A 24,698-nucleotide genomic window follows, 5' to 3' on the forward strand; every position below is an offset into this window, starting at 1 on the left:
TTGAATGAACGCCAATGAAAAAACAATTTTAATGCGATTATCTGTGCTGATTGAAGTTTACTTCAGTAGCATTTCAATTAAAGGCCAAAACATTTCAATAAAATATTTGAAACTGATTATTTATTCAACAGCCACTAACGAGTTCTGGTGACCCAAAGAAACGAAGACAGGTCTATACAAATAAACTAAGGCATAAGCAAAAAAATAAATAAATAAATAATAAAGAAATGAATAAAAAAACAAAACAAAAATTGTTAACGTGTCAAACCTACACAAACAAATATAAACAAAAAAAAAAAAAAAAAACTTTGTAGCCAGATTTCACAAATTTTACGTCGATACTTAAAATCAGCCAATGAGGCCTTCTTCAATGGGTCATACTCGAAACATGTTCGCAAATTGGGTGGGCGCAAACTTTTCCACAGCAACGAAATGCTGACAGTCACGAATAACAATTTTGCATTTGGCCTAATAAAAGGCAAATTGGCAGCCAGGCAGCGCCAACAGCAAAGCAGACCAACAAAAAAAAAAAAAAAAGAAAGACGACACAAAATCAGCAAAATAAAATTTATTATTTATCATATTTAGTTTTTCGCACAAGAGCTAAAAATACAAAATCCGACGAGCTGCATCGCTAGAGAGTAGAGAGTAAGAGCGAAAGGGGAACTAAAACAGAAACAGAGAATTGTAAAAGGCCAACAAATTTCTATATTGTGATATCCGTTCGGCCCGCACTCCATATATACCTACAACGTGCAAGTGTTATCCATATTTGGGTCATTTTTAGGCTCTATTTACACAAAAGTTTCGAGCTGATACTCGCACGTGCTCCATCTTAATTGAGTGACTCGGCCACGCCCACCAACTAGGCGTTAATGCCCCTGTGGCAGTTGGTGCCATTGAATTGTTTTGTGGGACGAGTTCATTGGCACGACATGCAAAGCAATCATTTGGCCTGCTCCACACAACAATAAAAATGGCAATTTACATTAGGCCAAAAACAAGAGAACCTGACTTGCCTGAGAACCCAAAGAATCCAAGAACCTAAAGAGTCGGCCATTCATCATAGACCCGTCATCCGCCTGGGGCACATCAACGCACACACACACACACATGCACATATATATACACACATCTATTAATGGAGGAATTCTTCATGTGCTGCAAAACGTAATCAAAAGAGCGTTAAACAAAAGCGTTTTCAGAATCATAAACAAGAAGGAAGTAATTACAATGAAGTCATACTACAGTTGAAATACCCTAAATGAAATATTGGAGTCAATTATATGAATAAAATATATAAATGTCCAGAAATTTTAATTTCGATTTGTTTGAGGTTTAATGAAATGTCAAATCAACGATATTTATGCATTTATCGAACTGATTGACGACAGCTTAAAGATATATTCTAAACTCTCCAGCAAATCAATCACTACTGTTTCATGTCCTCATTCAGTTCACAATAGCTAAAGACCCTTTGGCCTTATAGAGTATTTAATAACAGTGCCATGGCAATGCATAGATGACGACTTAAAGTTGCTTTGCTTCAAATCTGTTCTGTACAAAAGTCAGCTCTATAAATATTAGGGTAATTATTTTCTTTTTTTTTTTTAACCCACAAATGTCAAAGCAACAACAATGGCAACAACAACGCCCCAATATTAGAACGTTAGAAGTAAACTTAGTTGTAGTAGGCAAAGGTAGGTAAAGTAATTTAAGTGCCAAGTTGCGCTTCGCTTCCCCTCCTCCGCATCATCTCACCGTCACCTCTCCTCATCAGTCTTAAACATATTTTCATTTTATGGCTGTTTGCTAGCGTTATTTTTGCTTTTGCTGTTATATTTAGAGCGGGTTCTTTTGGGTCTTTTGGGTTCTGCGCTGTTGACCAGCAACAGCCAAGAGAGAGAGACATAGAGAGGGAGAGGAAGAGAGAACTCGGTCTGTCGGTCGTTGGTTTGGTTTTGATTGCTTTGTGTCGTTGAGTTCCTAGCGGAGCGTCTTCCGATTCACCCCTCTCTTTCTCTCTCTCTATCACTCTATCTCTTTCTATATATATATATGTATGAATGTATGTCTATATTAATATTTGTGTGTGTTCGTGTGCCTGTGCATGAGATGGCCTTTTGCTTGCGACGAACGAAGGAAATTAGTTTTAATCTACTTCCGCTCTGGTTTCTGTTGCTTGTCTTAGCCAACTTTCTGGCTAATGCGTGTCTCTCTATTTGTTGTGGTATTTAAAAATGCGTTATAAATAAATAAACAGCCCTCAACGTGGCTAATCCCATTACGTCACTTGTACACTGTGATCATTCGAAAGTCTCTTTTTGAATGCCTCCCACGGCATTCGAGTTAATTAGACATCTTAATACCTGACTCATGGCTGTTTGGTGACACGGCTGACCGTTAAGAGCTTTGCATCCGCCGTAAATAAAATATGAATAAAAGGGCCCTTAGCACATAAATTGATGGAGTAAGTATGCAGCTACAATTAAATTAGTATCATTTGCCTTACCAGCCATTGAAGCAGACTGAAGCCTATATGAAGGATAATTATATTTACCTAAAAATAGAAAAGATTAAGTACATTAATTTTAATTGAAAAATATTTATTGGTTAATAATGAGAATGGGTAAATATAAATTGAATAATTATATATCAAATACAAACAATCAATAGACGAATATTTCATCTAATCTGTCGAGTTCACATCTCACATATAAATTGAACCTTCATCTGGTCTAATTGTAGCAATTTCCGCTAGTTGATTCTCACTAGTTGCCAATATACAGCTAATACTAATAATAGTGTTAAACAGAAAAAATTTCAAGTTCGATGTAAACGGTATTCGTTCAGGTAATTGAAGATCCGACTTTATTCTAGCACTTCGAAGCTTTGCATTGCCCGAGGCAGCAATGGCAGAAGGGAAACGCGCAAAAAAAACAAGTAAGAAGGCTCCAGTCGAGACTGCTCGACTAGGAGATACCCTGAACCCTCCAAACTGATATTCTAATCATTCTGGACTTCTTTTATGCACACATACATACACATGCACGTATAAGCACGCGCTCTGCAAACTGCGCAGCTAGCAGCTGCTGCGCTTGGGCTGCACTGCAGTGTGGGCAATATTATGAGAATTTATTTGTTGAATAATTTCTCTGGTAGACATACGATCTTAATGAAACTTTTAGAGCGTATTCATATGGCTAAAATGTGTGTACATTCCAAAGCACAAGTCTCTAGTACTTGAAATGCGTTTTTTACAAATTGGGGGCGAAGGGGGCGTGGTATCCAAAATCTGTAAATTACAAAATCTTTGTATCTATTAACTTTATATACAACGCAAATTTGAAGTCTCCAGGTCTAAAAGTGTTCAAACTAGGCTGAAAAAACCAAGTCGATTTTTGATTATTCTCGATAAAAAAGTTATCGGACGAGTTATCGAAAAAATAAAGCAAACTTGTACTGCCTATGGTATACACGAGTATGCATGCCAGATTTCAGCTCTCTAGCTCTTATATCTTCTGAGATCCTTTTGCTCATACGGACGGACGGACGGACGGACGGACAGACGGACAGGGCTATATCGACTCAGCTCGTCGTCCTGATCAAGAATATATATACTTTATGGGGTCTGCGATGATTCCTTCTGCCTGTTACATACTTTTCACAAAACCATTATACCCTGATTTCCCATTTTCAATGGGTTCAGGGTATAAAAAAAATTATCCGAAATGCGAATTCCCACATTTAATGTGAGATAATTTCGCGCCTCAACTGATCATGAAAAGCGTCCGACAGACAATTGCCTGCAGACGGGCCCAGGTAGACAACCAGTTGAGTTGAGTTGGGCTGAGCTGAGTGAGTTGAGTTCACGTTTAGATACTAACGATGCGGGGCCCAAAGTGAAGCAAATTACCATTTTAGACGCGCTTCAACGGCGCCCAAGTAAAAGGTAGCCGGAGGTAGCTGGCTCCAGTCAGAGGCAAGCCAAGTCCACGTAAGACAGAGATCAAAGATCAAAAGCGAACGAGACGGGCATAAGCGAGAGCAAGGAATGCAGCTGAGCAGAGTTCAAGATATATCATATCCCTTCCCTAGCTTGACTTGACTCTCCTCCTGCTCTTCTTCTGCTGCTTCTCCTTTTTTGTTTTTATCCGTACATTGACTTTTGCACAGCAAAAGCAAAGAATTAAATGCACACATTTGTTGTTATTCTAAAATAAATATTTGATTATGCCTGGCAGTACTTCAAATTCATACGAAACTAAAATGAAACAAATATTTAAGTCTTATATATATGTGTGTGTGTCAGAATATGTATGTTGTTAGACAGCATCTGACTACGACTAATGATTGAAACTCAACTCTGTGGGCGTTGCATTTACGACATGCCAACAGCAGCTGCAACAGCAGCAGCAGCAATTGAATTACTTGCAGCATCACGCAAATCAAAGGAGCTGTAATCGGATTTTCACCAACAATCACACGCACCTGGCAAAGCTATTGGGCTGGAGTTACCGTTTATGAAACCGTAGAGCATGTATAGACAATAGAATTACAAATACTGCACGAACTAGTCGCAAAAGCTGATTTATTTAAGCGTACAACACGTTCTTGCCAATTGAATACACTGCCTACTGTCATGACAACCTGCACAAGGATTTAAGTGGGTGCCAGTCATGGTTGCCAGGACGACGCCAGCAGCTTTGCCCAGGCGTCGAATTGAATTCATTACTGCAAAAAGAAACACACATTTTTAAGCCTCAATACAGTGGACAAAAACGGGAGGGGTTTCTCGCTCGTTAGAAAAAAAATAAAATAATTTTAATTGACAACAATATTTTGTAGTGCAAAATATAAAATAATAATAAAAATTGCTAGCATCAAGCAAAAAAAAAAAAAAAATAAAATAAATAAATTGATAAATTAAATTTCACTGATCTTTGAATTAAAATTGACTGAAATGTTTTGCAAATTTTAAACACACAAATCAACGAACGAAGTGTGAACGTCGAAACACCTGTAATTAAAGCTCTTAAATAAACTATCTAGTCAAAAACAAAAAGCAAAAATTCAAATTAACAATTGAAAGACGTTGATATTGAATCAATTTCTCATGTGTTCCTATAAAAAGTGGAGCTAATAATAAATATATATAAAAACAATTTATAAATACATATTTAATCATAATCATAATTGAACAACATCAGAAATGGAAAACACGAATATGTCAGCAAAATGTGTTTTCAACTTTTATATAACCCATAGTTCACGAAACCACTCAAGCTATTTATTATTTATTTGTATTTTTGCACAGTGTATGCAACACGTATTTTTAACTCGATGGCCAACCGAGTGCACAGCAATTATGGCAGACTAAAGCTGGCATAAACAACCTGGACAAAGCCAGACACTCACGCTGACACACACACACACACGTACACAAACACACATGTGCACTGGTATATCAGAAGAAGCGAAGCGAATTCAAAAGGAAGACAACAAACTGTATGATGCAGGCAGCTAAGCTAGAATCAGCAGCAGCAGCAGCAGCAGCAGCAGCAAGCAGAAGCCATTGACAGCTGATGGACCAGCCACAATGGCAACAACAACAACGACAACAATATCAAAAGAGGAGCTCAAAAACAACGTTGCTGATGATGCTGCTGATGATGGCTTAAACAATGGCCTCCGAGGGCCAAACACAAAATGCACTCGAGCACACCAGCATCACTGCTGCTTGATAGTGTATCTGTATGTATGTGTTTGTGTGTGTGTGTGTGTGCGGTGAGTCTGTGTATATCTTGCAGATACATTTCGACAACAGGTAATAGCTGGTAGCTGCTGTGCGTCCAAAATAGCCAAATGCTCGAAAATTGGCCCAGCAAAAGATGAAGCGCTAGCGTTTCGCAAAATACATTTTTTGCAGCTGCTAACTGCCTGCGCGTGACTGTGTGTGTGAGAGAGAGAGAGAGGTTATGTGTTTGTATTCTCGTAGAGTATCCTGTGACAGCTCTTAAACGAGTGTTATCCTTTTGGTGAAGCCAGGCCAGGTTCGTGTTGCCTCCGTCCAGCGCCTGTTTGCCATTTTTTTCCATTTTGTCAATAAGCTTCGATTCGCTTTTGTGCATTTAGTTCGGTTCATTGTTCTCAATCGAACCGCTCAACAGATACAACTCACCTCACAAATATACATATAAATATATATTTATGTATATGTATATTTATCTATACTTATATCCCCCCTCTCTCCTCTCTCTCTCTCTCTCTCTCACATTGTGCAGGTATTGTTTAGATTACATGAACAACAGCTGCGTTTACCCCCGCCTCAAGATGCCCTCGTCGGACAACTTTACGACTGATTGTGTTTCCCTTTTTGTAATCATTAACCGACCATTACACGTTCTTGTATCTTGAAGGTTGCCAAGCTACGCAGTGCCGGCAGCTGGTGTCTGCTCTCTGGGCTCTGTGTTCTGTCGAGCTGTCGTTCTGTCGTTCTGTTGTTCTGTCTCGCTGCAGACAGTCCCATTGTCTTCTGCCTTATTATGGATTAGCCATCAGAGATTTTGCCGCTTCGAATTTTGAATGTGGGATGCACTGATCAATTAAATTCCAGGTAATTACTAATGCACTCAACCTATTCAGGAAACAGGTAATCCTATTATAGTAGGATATTTAAGAGCATTCATTATTTGTTGACTATCAATTAGGGAAATTAAGCACAGAGTTTTCTTGTTAGCTAAGTAAACACTTGGATTATTGCAGTGCAATTTCTCAATAAACAAATTGACTAACAACAACTATTAATAATTAACCGGATAGCTAGAGCTACAATGAACTCAACTATCTGGAGATCTACTATTTATTTTATGTAAACTCAAAGTTCTATCTACATACGAATACGAACAATCAGTGATTAAAATCATTCTAGTCAAGACTATCTTTGGCAACATTCTCTTGCCCGTCAATCACTCGCTTTCAATTGGCATCACCGAGTTCAATATTCAGTGTCAACTTGACTAAAAGTCCGTATCGAAAGTCAAAGATAAATCCAAAGTAACAGACACATCAATAACACAATACGCCAAATGGAAAACTTTCAACTCCCACATACAAATTAAAAACTTTTCGAAGGGAAAACAAAACGGGGCAACAGCCAACACCCGCACACCAAAATAACTGTGGTTAACTTGCCAGACAGACAACAAAAACAACAACAGCAACAGCTTTATAGCTAAAGCCAAAAAAAAAGAATCAAAAAAAGAGGAACCCCAAGAAAGAAGAGCTTTCTCTAAGGATACAGATACCACTGTGCTGGCCTGGAAACTTGAGTGCAAAACAAACTGACCTCAAGGATTGCTTGTAGTTTTGGTTTTATGCCTGAGTGCCGCCAATTATCCACAAGCCTTTGCCTTCGCCTTCGCATTTACCCCCGCTGCACTGGCAAAACGTTTGGCTATGCGGAACGAAAGTTGACACCAAGCTCGACACTCAATTGGATTATGTGATGAGCCGACAGTGCCGGCGGTCAGTAATGCGACTGTCAAGTGTGCGCAACAAAGGCAAATAAAATACTTGCAATATAAAATTGTATACCAGTACATATAGACTCTATATGAATATGTATACGCTTATGAATATAATTCATGCATGTCATCTACCGTCTGTTCCCTGGAGCGAACTCGGCTCAAGGGCTATGCAAATGCCTTCAGGCCACACACTGTTTCGTGTATGGGCCAACTAGACTGCTGCACAACCAAAAAAGTTCAGAACAAAATTTCCGCACTCTTCCGGCTGTCATAGGTCATAAAATTCGCGCCGTTTGACCCCCTTTTGAGTTCTGGATTATGAGTGCTTACGCCCTCTAATACACTCAGCGTGCATTGCATGAATTTCAAACATATCCTAAAGGCAATTTCAATCAACATGTCAGCATTTGAATGCCAACCCCCCAACAAATCCAATTGAATTGAAGCAAGCCGCCATTGAACCAGGCCGACAGAGTAAAGAAGTGCCAAAATCCAACCAGAAGCACATATGCACACACGTCAGGCAAAAGCTTCATTATGATCACCATCAACTTCATTAGCATTGTTGGGAAAAACGCGGCTGAAACCATCGAAGCCACTTGTGTAAATGTTTACCACGAATTTATAATGAAACTGCTCAAAAAAAAAGAAATATGAAGAAAACCTGGCAAAACACGCAAATGATAACAACAAGATACTCTAACAAATTCTAAGTATTTAAAGGTAACGTAAATAGAAAGATAAATTGCAGTGTGAAACGAAACTCTGATTCAAGTGAATTTGCATAAACGAAAAGTGGAAATTTTAAGTATAAGCTGGTTAATTGAAAGCAAGTGGAAAGCTCTCTCACATAGCAATAATGCTCAGAGTGAGTGTATATGTATGAAGCCGATTCACAGTGGACGAGCATTGCCAAGCGTAGCAGAAGCCGAAAAACAAACCTGAGAAAACAAACCCAAATGCAGCGAATTGTTTTATGATAACCCAAGGGGGAATTGCCAAGTATATACATTGATGTATGTATGTTATTCCAAAGGATCCATTTAGCTGCTGTATTACATGCAAAGTTATGCGAAATGCGTTTACGCGTAAAATTTCGCTTAATCTAGAACAGAATGAGGAACAGCAACGCCTAAGGGCTCAACAACAATGTGCCCATTAGCCCAAATACTCAAGCCAGTTTACGTGTCGAGGTTAATGCGAATGTCAAGTGCCATTGCCATGGATGATTTCTATATATATATATATTATATATATATATATGTGTGTGTATGTGTGTGGAACAGCAGGCAGCAGTTCAACATAAGCTGAATGCATGGATCAGGGTGCGCTCGAGTGTTATAAGTTCCCCTTGTCATACTCTGCAGTAATTGTAATCGTAATATGTACTAATACCCGGCCAACTGCTCGCAAGCCATTGTGTCGCGGAGAGTTTCAAGTATGTGCCATGTGTAGGAAATACATGTGGCCGAACAAGACCAGCAACAGGAAGCAGGCCACAGCAAATAGCATTGCAGTTGATACTCTAGTTGTTGTTGTTTTTGTTGCGTTTGTTGCTGCTGCAGCGGCTGTTTCTATGGCATTTGAAGCGATTTTTTCGAGTTGATTGCCAGACATCAATAATTATAATCGTTATTTCCGCTCGAAATATTTTGCAGTGCATTCACATATGATTCATTGCTAGTAAGAAGCATTAGCTTCTATTTTATTTAATAATTTTGTTAAATATTCATCGTGGATTATTAATGATTTTATAATTGTTAAACTGATCTACTTACAATGCAACTGACATCATGGCCATACAAAAAAGTGGTTTCATTAAAATATCAACAAGAAATCAACAAAAATTTTTGCTTATATTTATGCAGCAGCAATTAAGTATTAAAATTGCACAAAGAAAAAAAAGCAGCAAAGAACAAGTTTAGATTTGACAATTAACTAAGGTAAGTCAAGGTGGCCAGGCGTAATTAAGTTACTATATAATTGGCATTGCAGTTATTTTATTTAAACTTAAAGTTATAGCCATCATTCTAAATATATGTAAATCCGAATCAGCTTATGGCATTTTCTTCCACACACAAATAGTAATTATAGTTTTTTTTTTAATTTTCTTTTTATATTTTTTTATTTTTGTAGTAAAAATCAATAAAGTCAAATACGTAAAATTTCAATTATGGCAGTCACATTAATCTTAATTATGCAGTGCGCACCACAAGCTTCGGTGTTTGAACACAAAAACAAAATGTGACGACAAGAGCATTGCAGCAGCAGCAGCAACGGCGTTGCCAGATATCAAAAATACTAAAAATCAACCCGAATCCATTATTTACTTCGCTGTTTTGTTATTTTTTTTTTTTTTGCCGTACGGTTTTCACATTTGTACAAGCCAGAAATTAATCAGAGTGCGCGCCCTCGCGCCACGAAACGGACATATACAACATATGCGAAATATGCAACAGCAGACAAGGACGGGAAACGACGATGATGATGATGGTGCTGATGGAATGGAATGGGACAGAGCCAGGATGCTCGCAGGACGTTGTTGAGAGTTTGCGCGCCAGCACAAAAACCTGTACACAAATTATCTATAATAAATATGCAAAACTTTTTATGCGTGTGAGTGTATGCGCGTCTATGTATGTGTGTCTGTGTGTGTGTGTGTGTGTGTGTGTGTGTGTGTGTGTGTGCCCACAACGAGAAAAGGGTTGAATTCGAGCATCAAGTAGAATACGGCAGGAACAGAAGGTTGCGGCAACGACATGTCGAAAATCAAAAACTCCCGACGACAAACTCTCCAGAGAGCAACAGAACAAACGGCTGCTGAAAACGCACGATGGCCGCCCGATGGCAGGACATGCGTTCGTCCTGCACCCGAACAAGTTAGTTTGCGTTCCATGGGCCTCATTGTTGTGTCACTGCCACTGCTCAGATCAAGCCGGAATAACCCTTAATGAAAATGGCAACACAACTGTTACCAAAATCGATTAAATAAACGTATGCAATAGACTTGGACAAACACACACACACACGCTCACACACACACATGACCACAGAGTCAAAAACCGCATCCGTTGACGCCATATTGTTGTAGCTGGAAAGGGGCTAATGCGGGTGGCAGCGGGCCAGTTTTAGTCGAATATAATTTATGCCCAACCTGTACAGGCATCGGAAGCTGCTCGAAACAGAGCAGAGAATTGGGAATTGGCAGCCAACAGACAAACAAACACAGAAATAAACAGAAAGTGCCATGAATATATATGGCAAATGATTCAAAAGATTTACAAGCTGCTACAGATTGTTTATTTTCATGAAATATAGCAAGGCTAATTTGTTTCTCAGTTTCATTTTCTTATTCGCTTAATTTGGTTTATTTTTTGGGTTTGTTTGCCGCATTTCATAGAGAAATATGTGCCCATGCCCATGCAAGTCCGATTGCACAGATGCAGCAAGGAGCCGTGCAAGCAAGAGCAAATGGAATCAAAGGAAACCGAGCTGCACCCAGAGACGACTCTCGCGCTTCGCATTGTTATTGGCGTTAATTTTTGCTGTCATTCGGTTACAGTTACCGTTACCGCTGTTGCTTGAACAAAAAGCAATTTCCTGAGAGAGCGCACGTTGCGCTCAAAATATTTGATGTCGTCGTCATCGTCGCGGGTCGTTGTCGTCGGCGTCGGCGTCGGCGTCGGCGTTAGCTGGCATCGTCTTTACCCATTCCGGGACGCGATTTGCTCGATTCGCCTCGATTTTTTAATAGATAGATACACATCGCCGCCCACCATCCAGAAAGCGAGCCAGCCGCCAGCCGCCAGTCGACCAAAGCAACCACTTTGATGCCAGCGATTAACCCCCAAAAAGTGTAAACTTTTAATGGACACACACATACGCACACGCACACGTACGTGAGTCCACACATACACAGAGAGCGCAATACAAGCTTACAGCAGCCACAAAGATTCCTATATTTTCAATGAGAAAACTTTTTAGACTTCGAATCAAAACAATTGCAGCAAAGGCGAATAACAAAAGAGCTTAACAAGAAACGAGACAACGGTAGAGGAAAATTTGAGAGGGAAAAGGCAAAAAGGCCATCGAAGGAAAGCAAATGCAATAACTGAGCTGTACCTTAGCGCCTTACTTGTAGCTCAGCAATTACCTCTGAACTATGACTACTTGACTTTAAAGATGTTTCAGATTGTAATACAAATATAACCGAAATCTTATTACTTACTTGTAGCTATTATTATATTTTATTTATTAAATTATTAATCCACAATAAATACAAATTACGTTCTATGATAAGCCCAAGGCGCGAAATCACACTAATCAAGAGCGCAAAAATAAAAACAAAAACAAGAGAGCGAGCACTTTGACTCAAAGAGAGAGAGAGAGAGGAAGAGAGAGAGAGAGCGAGAACAGCCTTGGTTTTCTGATTGCGCTCTCTCATAAAAAGTTTCTAGACGACTTCAAGCTGATAAGACAAATGCTGAAGTACGTTCGAATAAAAAAAAACTGTTCTATTTTTATAATTCAATGCAAGCCAAAACCGACATAGCCTAATAAGCAAATGCTTGACTTTCTTATGAGCAGTAATAAAAATTATAATTTGCATCGTTATCAATAAAAAATATCAACATCTTCTTATTAATATGATGATATTGTATTTTTTAGCGCATAAATAAATATTGAAATATTTTAGATTAGTATCATTATCAGTCTGTGTGATGAAATCATGGGAATACTAAAAACTTGTGATTAATGCCTGTTAAATGCTGCACGTTATCTATCTGATGACTAAGCTATGTCAGTGATAACCATTAAAGTCTCAAGTAAATTAATTTCACGTAAAATTTTAAAGAAAGCAAAGAGGATTAAAATTAAAAATATAAAGAAATAAAATTTTAATTCCATATAGTCGCTTGATATAATTAGAGGCGAGAAGTTCCATTGATGGACAACTTACGATTAGCAAGTGATATTATCCATACTAATGAACAGATGAAATTATGTATTATTGCCAGGTGAAAACTCTTAGCCATAAAATGTTTTCCATCAAAATTCTATTCACAATTACCGTAGATCAAAATATGTATCAAAAATGTTGTTTCATAAATATAAAATACAAATTATATGAACACCAATGAATAGATACAATTACAATATGATATTCACAATTACTATTTCCTATTCAAGTTGATTTAAGTGTGTTGTTTGTATACAATGCTATAAAACAAATTGAGGCACTAACAAAAACAATTATTTTCGTTTATCTTTCAATCGATAAATGTCCATAACGCGCTTATCAGATAGCACAAGACTCTAAACGTTTTGTTTCACGTCCTTGAATAGCGTTAGAAACATATAAATAAATACAAATATATAGAAATGATGTGACCAAAACTTTTGTTTATATACCAATAACAAATTGATTATGAACAATAATCTGTCAGTTGCTAATAGACAATGTGTCTAATAGCGCGGAAAATCGATTTAGAATTTTAAACACTTGTAATGAGCTTTAGACACGCTTCGACAACGAAAAACCCCCAAATAGTCGCAGCAGTCAAATAAACTAATTTAACTGTAGCAAATCAATGACAATATTTGAATATTTTAATCCGCTTATATTTGCCTGTAATATACAGATTTACAGCAACAACAAGTGTGAGTGCTATCATCGAGAGTGACCAACCTGCAGATACCCTGACTGTATTTAGGGTGCTCAATAGGAAATTTAATAAAAAGTAATACCTATTGCCCAGATCTGCAATGCATACAGATTAAAGGTGGCAAATCCTGTTCAGAAAGGATTGCCAAGTCACGCATGATCAAGAATATATATATATACTACAGGGTATCTTTTCTATAGTTGCTGCTAATTTAAAACCTTGAAAGGGACTATTATAAATTCACAACAAACAAAATCAATGTACCTTGCAACCCATTGGCACCTGGGTGACATGGCTAGACCTGGCTATGGCTGCAGCTGTTGCATCGCGTGCCAACAATTTATTAACGCTTTTATTTCATCTATTTACATCTATTGCTTAAATAAATGATGAGCTTGCGCCAAGTGCAAGGCATGAACCCTTAAGCTCTTAAAAATGCATACAATTCGCGTCGCAGTTTATGTGTTTTTATTATTATTTATAATTTATGCAATTTCGGTGGCGTATTAGCGCAGTCTGTTGCCTTGTTTGTTGTTGTTGTTGTTGCTGTTGTTGTTTTTGTGTGGTTGCAAGCAGGCAAACAGAGCGCGTTTTATTCATTCAATTTGCTGGCACGTTTTGCATTACACGCGACAACCCTGACCTACAAAATACAAACATAACAACAACAAAACCAACTCGACTGCCTGCCCCTAGTTGTTACTGTTGTTGTTGTGGTTGTTGTGATTGTTGTGGTTGTTGTTGTTCTTGTTGTTATTATTATCATCATTGTTGTTGTTGTTATTTTTGTAGCTACTTTGCATTGAGAACGGTTTGTGAGCTGGGCGCTGGCGCTTAGCCGCGTGAACATTGAATTTTATAAATAAATTAACAGGTTAATGCATTTTGCCGGGCATGTGGGCGTTACCATATTAATCAAGGTAGCTTGCTTTATACAATAGTTATTATTAAGTAAGTGTAAAGCAATGAGCATGCCATATTTATGAACTTATAAAAAACATTCATTTCATATATTATGAAAAAGTGTTTCAGATTATATCTAACTGGCGAAATGGTGATTGTGCAGTCAAGTAAAGTCCCATATTTACAAATGTAATCATTTATTGCAAGAGCTTTCACTATATAAGATAAATATATATTGTAACATAAATAAAAAAATAAAAAAATCTTTACAAAATTTGACTTTATTCAACGATTTATTTGCATGTTGAGCCCAGGTAATTGCAATTTACTCACACATTGTTTACATTGCTTAACTTAATTACAGCTATAATTGGCAATAATGGCACGTGGCTAAGTTGTCTTATGAGTTGACCCTATACCGGCTAAATTCCAACAGACAAGTGAAAATTAAAGCCAACAGCTAAATGCGCGTCGAAAACGGACGTTCATGCAGCACGACAACAAAAAGATACAAATGTATCTCAACAGCAGCATGAGTGTTTTTTAGCTCATGTTATTTTATTTCTTTTTCGTTTTTTCCCTCTTCTTTCGCGCTGCTTTCTCAGGCTTTTGGGTCACATTTACATTTACAAAATGTTGCAACGATCGCGACACTTTCTTTTTTTTTTTTTTCTTTTGGAAGGGTTTTTTTTATTTATCATTAATCGCATCGAAACAAAGGCGACGCTAAAATCATCTAAATAAATTCATATTGCCAAAACGAACGCGCGTCATTCCGATCAGCGTTTGTGTCTCTCAACGAAAAATTTGTTACCTCAAAGGTAGACATAGAAATTCACCATTCACCACAATGAACACAAACAAACAGAAGAAGAAACAGAAAGGGGGAATGAAAGATTCACTGCTCTGTCGGTTAGTACATTTGGCTTTGTATCACAACAGTTTTGGCGTTTTGTTGCTGTTGCTTGTTTTCACAGTTGTTGCTGCCTCTGTTGTTTGCTGCTGCTACAGCAACAACAACACCAGCAGCAGCAGCAACAGCAGCAACAACATGCAGCAAGATTGACAGCTCAGAGCAGCTGCGCTGCGCAGCATTTGCAGAGCAGCGAGAGCAATTTATTTTTAGCAGCAGCAACAGCGAGAGCCGCACAACGAGAGACCTCTCCAAAAGACACAGAGAGACACAACGATAACGACAAAGAGAGAGGATAAGAATGAGAGCGAGAGCGAGAGTATGCGCGCAAAGTGCACGTATGCAGGCCGCCTGATGCTGAGTAAATGAAATGAAATGCTAATTACAATAGGTAAGGGCAATTTCTTTTTTTTTTTTTTTTTTTGTATTCTCACCTGGTCGATCCAATGACTGTCTGCGACTCATTGGCAAAAATTTATGCGCCTTGTTTTATGCTTCGGGATACAGACAATTGCGGTTTAAAAATGAACAAAATTTAATTGATTCATTTGTGTTGATGTTGGTTGTCTTGTTGTTGTTGTTGCACGGTTGTTGATATTGCTTTAGACTTTCTTAACTTATACAGCTTATTTAATTCTATACACTGAAAACACACTCGCACGCACACAGAGAAAGACATATACAAATTCACATTTTATTGCATCGACTGTTGAACATACTTTCATTTCATATAGCATTTGCGCGCAACAAGAAACGTGGACTGAACTGATGTAAATATATGAAACGTTGTTTTATTTATGTATTTATGTATGCAGCTTGGCGCAGCGATTGGACGCCAGCGGCATAAGCGACTGTAATTTTGTGTGCTGTTTTGATTATTATTATTATTATTGTTGTAGCTGCTGGTTGCTTTTGCTTTTGCTATGTATTTTATTTGTTTGAAAACAACACGGAACACATGAACACACGAGACATATAAACACACTCATTTACGTACACACACATACACACACACTCGCGCGTCACGTCAATGAACGCAGCAGCTCGTTGTTGTTGTTGGTTTTGATGTCGTCGTCACCGTAGGAATCACGAAATAACGCTTTTTACGCATATTTCTCAATGAATTTATTCACTTGTGCATGTAACAGTTGTTTATTTACATTTGTGCACTATTTTTGGAAATTTAATACACCGATATTTTGCATTTCTTTTTTCAATTTTATTTGTTACGCACGCACGAGCGTCTATACGAGCCATATGACGAGACCCGCCGACGAACAAAGGGAAAATGCTGAATGTGAAAAATGTCAAACATTTGAGAGCGAGCAGACTTTGGGTCTGCGACGTGTAAGTCGCGTGCGAGTAAGCGGGATAGCTAGATGTGTGTTTCGTTAGACACTATTGTTGTCTCACTCGCGCGCCCTTTTTTGTAGTAGAGAAGAAAAACACCAAAACGAAACGAGAGATCTACCAAATTCACAAAACATGCCACCAATATTTTGTTGCTTATATGCAATTGTTATGCCGCTGACTTTCTTCATTGCACTTTGTTTTCGGCATTTGCTGGCTTATAATTATTTTGCCTTAGCGGTAATATTAACAATCTCGTTGCAAAGATTTCCCGCACTTTTCCATACACGCAGTGCAGCACTTGGCACTTAATCTACGCTTTTTATCTGTGTGCGTGCAAGCATTTTGCAGCTGCTCCATATGACATTCACAATGACACGTTGCCAGACTGCCGAAATGCTGTCATGCAGCGTTTGACCATTCCGATATATTATTATTTGTTATTGCATATTTACAACAAATTATTCGATATGACTAGTTTGTATAATATAAAACGATGTATTGAGAATATAGTTCATAATTTTATATATTTCTATTATTTACGCGAATAAACAATTATGCTGAATAACAGCTGTGCAGAGCTATCGTTATGTTATAAATCGGTCATCAACTGTTATCGCACTTTCACAACAACAAATCGATTGAGAGGTACTATCGGCCGCGTATAGGCGGAGGAAATAGCGTTTCTTTTGATCACAATATTTTTTTTTTATTTGATTCCATAATTAAACGCAAAAAGGTGAAGTAGAGCGTAGCCACGAACAAAGGAACTGTGACCTCAAACAGAATGCTGCGGGCGATAGGCAAACGGGACAGAGACATATTTGACGAAGTATGGCCTGAGAAAAGAAAAATTGTGCTCAAGCTGCTGCGTCAGGAAACGGTGTCCCAGCTCGAATGGCAGGAGCTCTTCTTTGGTGTGCACTTCGTGTGCCTATGGGACGAAAAGGGTGCTGCTAAAATATACGAAGGCCTCCAGCAAGACATTGTCGAATTTATTGTTCAGGCCCAATCCAAGGTGCAAGCGCAACGGGGCGAACAGGCGCTTTTAGCCACCTACATTGTGGAATGGCGTAAATTCTTCACACAGTCCAATTACCTGCCGCTGCCATTTCGACAGTTAGAGCAGTCGCCGCAGGTGAAGCCCGCGTCCAGTTCCAGCTCCACATCGTCGTCAGCTATCGGTGGCGGCGGAGCATCCACCTCGAATGCCGCTGCCTTGATCAGCAGTCAAGTACCCTCAAGCAGTTCCTCGGCCAAGCCTTCAACATCATCGGCAGCAACGGGTGGTGCGTCCACTAGTGCTGGCGGCGCCAGCAATTCGGCTGGTGGATCCAGCTCCAAGAAGAGTCCCACCGAGGACAGTCCAGTTCGCAAGCTAATGTTAGACTCATGGAACAAGCATATCTTTCATGACATCAAGGATCGGCTACAGGAGTCCGCCATGAAGATTGTGCACGCCGAACGCAATGGCGATGCCTATGATGCTCAACTGGTAGTCGGAGTACGTGAAAGCTATGTGAATCTGTCCTCGAATGCCGAGGACAAACTGGAAATTTATCGCGAGTACTTTGAAAAGGCGTACTTGAAGGCCACCGCCGATTTCTATCGGCTCAAGTCCGCCGAGCAGCAACAGGAGAACGGTGTGCTGGCCTACATGAAGTACGCGGATGCAAAGCTGCGCGAGGAGGAAGTGCGTGCTAAGCGTTACCTAGAGCCGAGCAGCTTCAACATATTGACATGCCGCCTGGTCAAGGTGCTCATTGTGGATCATCTCAATTCGATTATAGCCGAGTGCCCAGCGCTCATACGCGACTATGAGACAGAGCGTCTGAATCTCATGTTTCGTCTGCTCGATCGTGTGATCGATGGCGAGGGAGTCGAGGCAATGATGGGCGATCTACAGCGACACATCAAATCTGCTGGTTTGGCCGACATGCAGTCCGCCTCGGAGATAATCACCCAGGATTCGGAGAAGTATGTGGAACGGCTGTTGGAGCTCTTCAACAGATTCAGCGACCTGGTGCGCAACGCCTTCAACGATGATCCGCGCTTTCTCACTGCCCGAGATATCGCCTTCAAAATGGTGGTCAACGACACCAGTGTGTTCAAAATGGAGCTGCCCACGAGCATTGCCAATCGCGGCGTCAAGTACACAGCGCCCGAGAGCAAGTGCCCCGAGCTGCTTGCCAACTACTGTGACATGTTGCTCCGTCGAACGCCGCTCAGCAAGCGGCTCACCAGCGAGCAGATCGACGCACGTCTGAGGGATGTGCTGCTCGTGCTGAAGTATGTCAACAACAAGGACGTCTTTATGCGCTATCATAAGGTCCATTTGACGAGGCGGTAAGTCAAAGCAATAGATTCTTGATAATACATGGCTAGCTATAGATAAGTGCTCCATTAATCTGCCATTACTCCGATAACTTATGGGTTCATTGAACTGTTTATATTGCTACTGATAGCCAAACATTCATGAAAAACATTTAATATACAAATAACAATAATAATCAATAACAATCGTTTCCTTTGCTTTAGCCTAATCCTGGGCACAAGTGCAGATAGTGAAAAGGAAGAGGATATCGTTGAGTGGCTGCGTGAGGTGGGGATGCCTGCGGATTATGTCAACCGACTGGCGCGCATGTTCCAGGACATTAAAGTAAGTAGCCCAAACTACAGGATGACTTAAACTAATCGGTTTTCTAAACCACGTAACTAAAACTAGGTCAGCGAGGACTTAAATACTCAATTCCGTAACTCTATAAGTCGGCATGATGCCATCAATATTAAAATACTCAACGCTGGGGCGTGGGCGCGATGCTCGGAACGCGTTTCAGTGTCGCTGCCCATCGAACTGGAGGACTATATACCTGATGTGGAGGAGTTTTACAAGAAAAAGCATTCCGGCCGTAAGCTGCAATGGTATCATCACATGAGCAATGGCACCATCACGTTTGTCAACAATTTCGGGCGCTACGATCTCGATGTCACAACATTTCAAATGGCTGTGCTCTTTGCCTGGAATCAGCGGCAACACGATAAGATCTCCTATGAGAATCTACGTCTGGCCACCGAGCTGCCCGGTTAGAAAACTTATTGGAATTGTAATCGAAAGCACAAATATCTACTCTAATTTTGTATTTTTTTTGAGAACAGATCCCGAGCTACGTCGTACTCTTTGGTCGCTGGTCGCCTTTCCCAAAATCAAAAAGCAAATCTTACTTATGGAACCAATTGCCATTAGTTCGCCCAAAGATTTTGCTGAGAACACAATGTTCTATATCAATCAGGAATTTGCAATTGTCAAGAATGGTAAATCCCAGCGTCGCGGCAAGGTGAGCTAAACATTTCCTAGAACACTCCGAATCACTAAAGCAACTTGTGCTTGACCCACAGCTAAATCTAATTGGTCGCTTGCAATTGAGCACGGAGCGCTCGCAACAGGAGGACAATCAGTCCATTGTGCAGCTACGAATATTGCGCACCCAGGAGGCAATCATTAAGATCATGAAGGTGCGCAAACGCATGAACAATGCGGCGCTGCAGGTGAGCTCTCGACTCAATATTGAAATAAAGTAATATATACTCAATAATTGATCATCTGATTGCAGGCTGAACTGATTGATATACTGAAGAACATGTTCCTTCCGTCGAAGAAGATGATTAAGGAGCAGCTGGAATGGCTGATCGAACACAAGTATATGAGACGCGACGACGATGATATCAACATGTTTATTTATGTGGCCTAACTGTGATGGCCTTTGCGTCCTTGCCTAGTAACCATTTCCATATCCAAACCAACCCCCAAACACAGCCAACCTAATGTTTATACACACATGATCTTCAAATTTTTAATTGGTGGCAAGCTTTAAGCTTGCGCTTTATATCTCATTCTCTTTCTATTTATCTCATTCAATCCCCATTCTCTTAGGATGCCCATTTGTTTAGTTGACTCTGCGTCCTGGGCAGAATTTTCAAAATTGAACAAATTGCTTTTTCCTGTTTGTATTTTGTGTTGTGTAAACGCGCAACTATATTTTATATTGGCCTATTGGCTGTTTGGTTAATCGTCTTAGGTATAATATGTACTGTACGTAGTCGGCCCCTGATAATTAGTACGATGAGCGTTAATCTATAAACAGAAAAACATTGATTTTGCTGTTTTCCACATATGTGTAGCCCTTGTTTATATATTGTGCTTTATTTTGTAAAGTCTCGTTATACACGGCAGGCCCATACTCAACCACATCTAACCTCCAATACCCATGCACCCAGCACCCCGCACCCCATCACACTATTGGTTGATTGGGTTTGACTGTAGATCAAATATAATCGCTTCAAAGACACAGACACATACGAAGGCAAAACTAAAAATAGAATAGCAATATTATATGTTTAAGCTAATAAAATTATAAAGCATATAAATTGTATTTTAAATAAATTAAGTTTCAACACAAGACACTACATCTTCGGGGTAAATAAAACATATTGCATTCAAAAATGGACAAAAAAAAAAAAATTTTTCTTTTTCAATTGTTCAATTAATAGAATATTGATGGTAAAACTCGTCCTGTACCTTTTTGGAGATTTCATTTTAGGACGGATTCTAAATTCAAAATTGAAGAATACGATTTCAATTCCTGTTCCTAATATACGATCCTTACAATCAGCAATCCCAAAAATTCCGAGAGAGAACTTAGCAAACGAATCCATTTTTCAAAGTGAATTTCCAGATAATAAACAGTTATTGAAGCAGACTCAATGTCTGTCCATTGCAAGCTCTCTAGGAACCCCTTCCGAAACATATAAATTTCGTAAAATTTTGCATTTTATTGTTGCCATATATCTAGATCAATATAGCTTAAAACTTGATTCGCAAACCTTATAAAAACAAAAAGTAGTATTAAAGTTCATTTTTAGCGAATTTGTACAAAAAAAAGTTTTTATTTGTGATGAACGTAAAAAGACAAAACGAGACTAAATGCATGCAATATTTAACAAATGAAAGAGTGAAATATAAATAGATACAAAATGACAAATTTACATAGACTCCTGCAGTTGCAATCGCGACACTTAAAACTAAATTGGACCAAGGACTGCACGACTACATGGCAGATAAAATAAAATACTTGATTTGCTTTTTAAAAAATGTAAAACCTACCTAGACGAATACCTAATGCGGGTGGCACTACGAGCTACGAACCGATACAACTCTATATCTATATATACTATATATATATAGCTAACCTTAAATACTTCGCTTATGCTTAGTTAATAGCTACTAGACTATGCTCGAATACTATTGAAGCGACTGCGTCTATCTGCGCTTGCGGCCCTTCTTGTAGCCCTTGCCATACCAGCCGGCCTGGGTGCGGGCCAGCTTGCGTGGGAAGCTGTGGCTTAGCTGCAGCCGGCGCTTGGCCGTCTCGGCGGCGGCTATGTGCGCCAGCGATATATTCTCGTCGTAGTCGTCGTCATCGTCGCTGGTCGGACAGCACTCGCAGACGACAAAGCGGCCGCTGCGCGCTCGCTTCTTGTGCTTGCGCTGGTTGAGATGCCAGCGGCGATAGAACTGGCACTCCAGCTCCGCATACCGATCGAAGCAGAACTCACAGCTGGCGGCAGAGCGATTCATGGCGAAATTGGGCACCACTTGCGAGTTCCAAATGTTGAGATCTGATGGGGGCGGTATCAAAATGCTGTGCAGGCCCGAGTAGGCGTATTTCGCATCGTACCAGCTGGGCAGTTGACGCAGGAGCTCGTTATCGCTGTGGCATCGCAGCAAATCCATTTGTGCCATGGCAAACTGCTCGTTCTCCTCTTCCTTCTCCTGCTCCTCCTCATCCTCCTCCACTTCTCTGTCGTCCTCGTCCCCATCATCGTCGTTCTCCGTTGTCGACTCGGCGGAGCAGGTGGTGCTATCACTTTGCAAGTTGAGCGTCTGCAGCGAGGGCGGCAACACGAGCTGCGTCTGCATCAGAGGCTGCACGAAGGGCGTGTATAGCGGGGCACCAATTGGCACCAGCGGTGGCAGCTGCACTGGTGGTAAGCTGGGCTCCAGCCGCAGCTCTACGGGCAACAGACACATGCCCGGATAGATGTTCACGTCCGTGTACGGCTTCTGTATGGCGACTAGTTTGGGCAGCTCCATGAGACCGTTCTTGTGCTGATGGCCATTTGTGGCCTCACTGGGCACCTCCAGCTTCGGCTCCACTTTGGGCTCCACTTCCGCTTTGATGCTCGTGATTTCCACATTAGCTTCAACCAACGCCTCCTCGACTTTCGTCTCTTGCTTCAGTTCGCAGAGCGTCAACGTTTCCGTCTCCGTTTCCGTTTCAGTCTTCACTTTGATATCCAGCTCCGATTCGGTTTTCAGCTGCAGTCCATTTGCCGGCTTGGTCTCCTCGGCACTATCGTTTGGCGGTGGAGCATACTTTTGCCGCATCTCCAGATTGGTCTTAACACGCCGTCCATTTTTGATAGGTGTCCGTATGCGCGGACCCCTGCCAATGGGCAGTTCGCTGTAGCTATCGCCGGAAATAGTCGAGTCCTGCGTCTCCTCGGTGGTCGTTGTACAGGATTGTGTATCGCCCGCCTCCTCCTCGTCGGCATTCTTGAGCAGCGGCTGTGTCAGGGTGTGCAGCTCTTCGGGCATCAGAAGCGTTGCATGCGCGAATATAGGATCCCTCTCCTTGCTGTAGACGGGCACCGTTATGTTCAGCAGACGCATCAGCTGCGCCATGACTTTGTCGCACTTGCCATTGATCTTGATGCTGGCTATGCTGTCCTTGGGCGTCCACTGCAGATTCACCACACATATCTTGGCGCGCTGCCGCTGCGGCTTGTCCATCTGCCAGAGCCAGGTGTACTTCTTCAGCACCTTCAGACTAGAGCCCAAACAAAGTATCACGTCCGCCCGCTCCGCATGATGCGTGGCTCCGTCCCAGTTCAGCGGCCACTTCACATTGCCGCGCTCGCCAAAGTGCACGATGGTATCGTAGAGCGGCTCCGAGCACCTGTGGCACAGCCGATGTGTCTTATGGCAGTAGCGGGCCGTCATCTCGGTCACATCGAACTGGCGCCAGTAAATCGCGTTCGGCTTGCAGTGCTTGCACACTTCTACATACATGTTGCCATGTATCTCGGAGAGCGACTGGCGCGGCAGGCCGGAGCGCAGGTGCAGACCGTCGCAGTTCTGCGACACGACGTGCTGCAGCAGACGACGTCGATGCAGTTCGTAGAGCGCCATGTGGGTGAAGGTGGGATTGGCGCTGGAAAGATCGTGCTCTCCAATGTCTTTGCCCTTCTGCAGCAACGTCCAGATGCCCTTGCTGCCGCGGTAGTCGGGTATCAAAGCAGCGGTGCTAATGCCGGCGCCTGTGTAACAGATTAAATGCTTTGCCTGCGATATGATGTTGGCCAGCTGCTCGACTTTCGCCTCAATAACGTGCGGTTCGTCCTCCTTCTCGACGATGCGCTCCTTGTATATCTCTATGCGCTCCTTCCGTTTTTTCGTCGCTTTCACAATATCCGGATGTTTGTCCAGAAACTGACGATCCTCGACGGTGCGCAGTGAGTCGCATTTGCGTAGAATTAGCGAAACCTACACAAAATTCATATATTAATATTAATGTCGGATCAATAATGCAATAAAAGCAAGCCAACAATACGTACAAAACACACTATCGCAAATACATATACGCTAGTTACAAGTAACGAGTGTGAGTGTTTACGCACACATGCACACACACTTCTGCACATGTTCGTTAATTACCTTTCGCATCGCATCCTTTCGTCGCCGTTTCTCATTATCTTTCTTCGCCGGATTCACTTTGGCTCGCGTCTTATATGACTGAGTGGAATCAGACGTGATTGGCTGGAGTTCGTCCGGCTCCATGTTTGTGCTTAAACTATTAGATTTTGGACTCAGCTCGACATACATGTGTATGAATGTGCGTCGCAAACGCACTTTAAAAAGGGAAAGGAATTGACGCGCAGCGCAGTTGCAGCACTTTTACGGCTAGCAGCACATTAACTTTTTGCTATAATACTTGATTATTTACATTTTATTTGCTGCACTTTTTTTTTATTCCTTGGCGCGTGCTATTTTTGTTGTCTTACCACAACTTTAACAAATGTTTTTTTTTTTTTTTTTTTTTTGTAAACAACAATAGTGATGGACGATATATTTGTGTATTCTATTCATATATATTTTTAAGTATTGAGTAACGAGTACAGTACTTTTTAGATACTGTGATCGAAACTAATAATTATAATTTGCATATATATTTATTTTATTATATATGTTAATTTTAGCAGGGTTTATATTAAAATAAA

At 40.6% G+C, this 24,698-nt stretch overlaps 3 protein-coding genes across 4 annotated transcripts in view; 1 reads left to right on the top strand and 2 right to left on the bottom strand.

Annotated features, from left to right (window-relative positions):
* Positions 1 to 16,713, bottom strand: part of LOC6572737 (pneumococcal serine-rich repeat protein) — a 53,263-nt gene extending 36,550 nt beyond the window's left edge. The window contains exon 1 of the mRNA XM_032728066.2: positions 15,446 to 16,713. Within this exon, the coding sequence (XP_032583957.1) occupies positions 15,446 to 15,476 (31 nt within the window). The 5' untranslated portion in view covers positions 15,477 to 16,713. The remainder of the gene's footprint in view (positions 1 to 15,445) is intronic.
* A 277-nt stretch (positions 16,714 to 16,990) lies between these two features.
* LOC6572736 (cullin-5) lies at positions 16,991 to 20,737 on the top strand. Of its 2 annotated transcripts, XM_032728072.2 has the most exons (7): positions 16,991 to 17,009; positions 17,101 to 18,707; positions 18,900 to 19,020; positions 19,087 to 19,444; positions 19,518 to 19,696; positions 19,758 to 19,907; positions 19,973 to 20,737. In XM_032728072.2, exons 2-7 carry the CDS (start codon positions 17,149 to 17,151, stop codon positions 20,108 to 20,110), a joined length of 2,505 nt encoding a protein of 834 aa, XP_032583963.1. In that variant the 5' UTR covers positions 16,991 to 17,009; positions 17,101 to 17,148; the 3' UTR covers positions 20,111 to 20,737. The 2 variants fall into 2 exon arrangements, with proteins under 2 accessions (XP_032583963.1, XP_001998842.1); XM_001998806.4 differs by lacking the exon at positions 16,991 to 17,009 and having other exon boundaries at positions 17,016 to 18,707.
* Positions 20,738 to 21,285: 548 nt separating this feature from the next.
* Positions 21,286 to 24,492, bottom strand: LOC6572735 (NAD-dependent protein deacetylase Sirt7). Its single transcript, XM_001998805.4, has 2 exons — positions 24,136 to 24,492; positions 21,286 to 23,964 (listed from the first exon to the last, which is right to left on the bottom strand). Exons 1-2 carry the CDS (start codon positions 24,301 to 24,303, stop codon positions 21,679 to 21,681), a joined length of 2,454 nt encoding a protein of 817 aa, XP_001998841.2. The 5' UTR covers positions 24,304 to 24,492; the 3' UTR covers positions 21,286 to 21,678.
* Positions 24,493 to 24,698: the final 206 nt, after the last annotated feature.

Source organism: Drosophila mojavensis, unplaced genomic scaffold (assembly GCF_018153725.1).
Source record: "Drosophila mojavensis isolate 15081-1352.22 unplaced genomic scaffold, ASM1815372v1 contig_16, whole genome shotgun sequence".
Classification (NCBI taxonomy): domain Eukaryota; kingdom Metazoa; phylum Arthropoda; class Insecta; order Diptera; family Drosophilidae; genus Drosophila; species Drosophila mojavensis.

Coding starts and splice junctions, on each gene's coding strand:
- LOC6572735 (XM_001998805.4), bottom strand. CDS start 24,303: ATGTATGTCGAGCTGAGTCCAAAATCTAATAGTTTAAGCACAAACATG. Junction 23,965..24,135: donor GAAAGGATGCGATGCGAAAG/GTAATTAACGAA, acceptor AATTTTGTGTAG/GTTTCGCTAATTCTACGCAA.
- LOC6572736 (XM_032728072.2), top strand. CDS start 17,149: ATGCTGCGGGCGATAGGCAAACGGGACAGAGACATATTTGACGAAGTA. Junction 18,708..18,899: donor AAGGTCCATTTGACGAGGCG/GTAAGTCAAAGC, acceptor CCTTTGCTTTAG/CCTAATCCTGGGCACAAGTG. Junction 19,445..19,517: donor TCTGGCCACCGAGCTGCCCG/GTTAGAAAACTT, acceptor TTTTGAGAACAG/ATCCCGAGCTACGTCGTACT.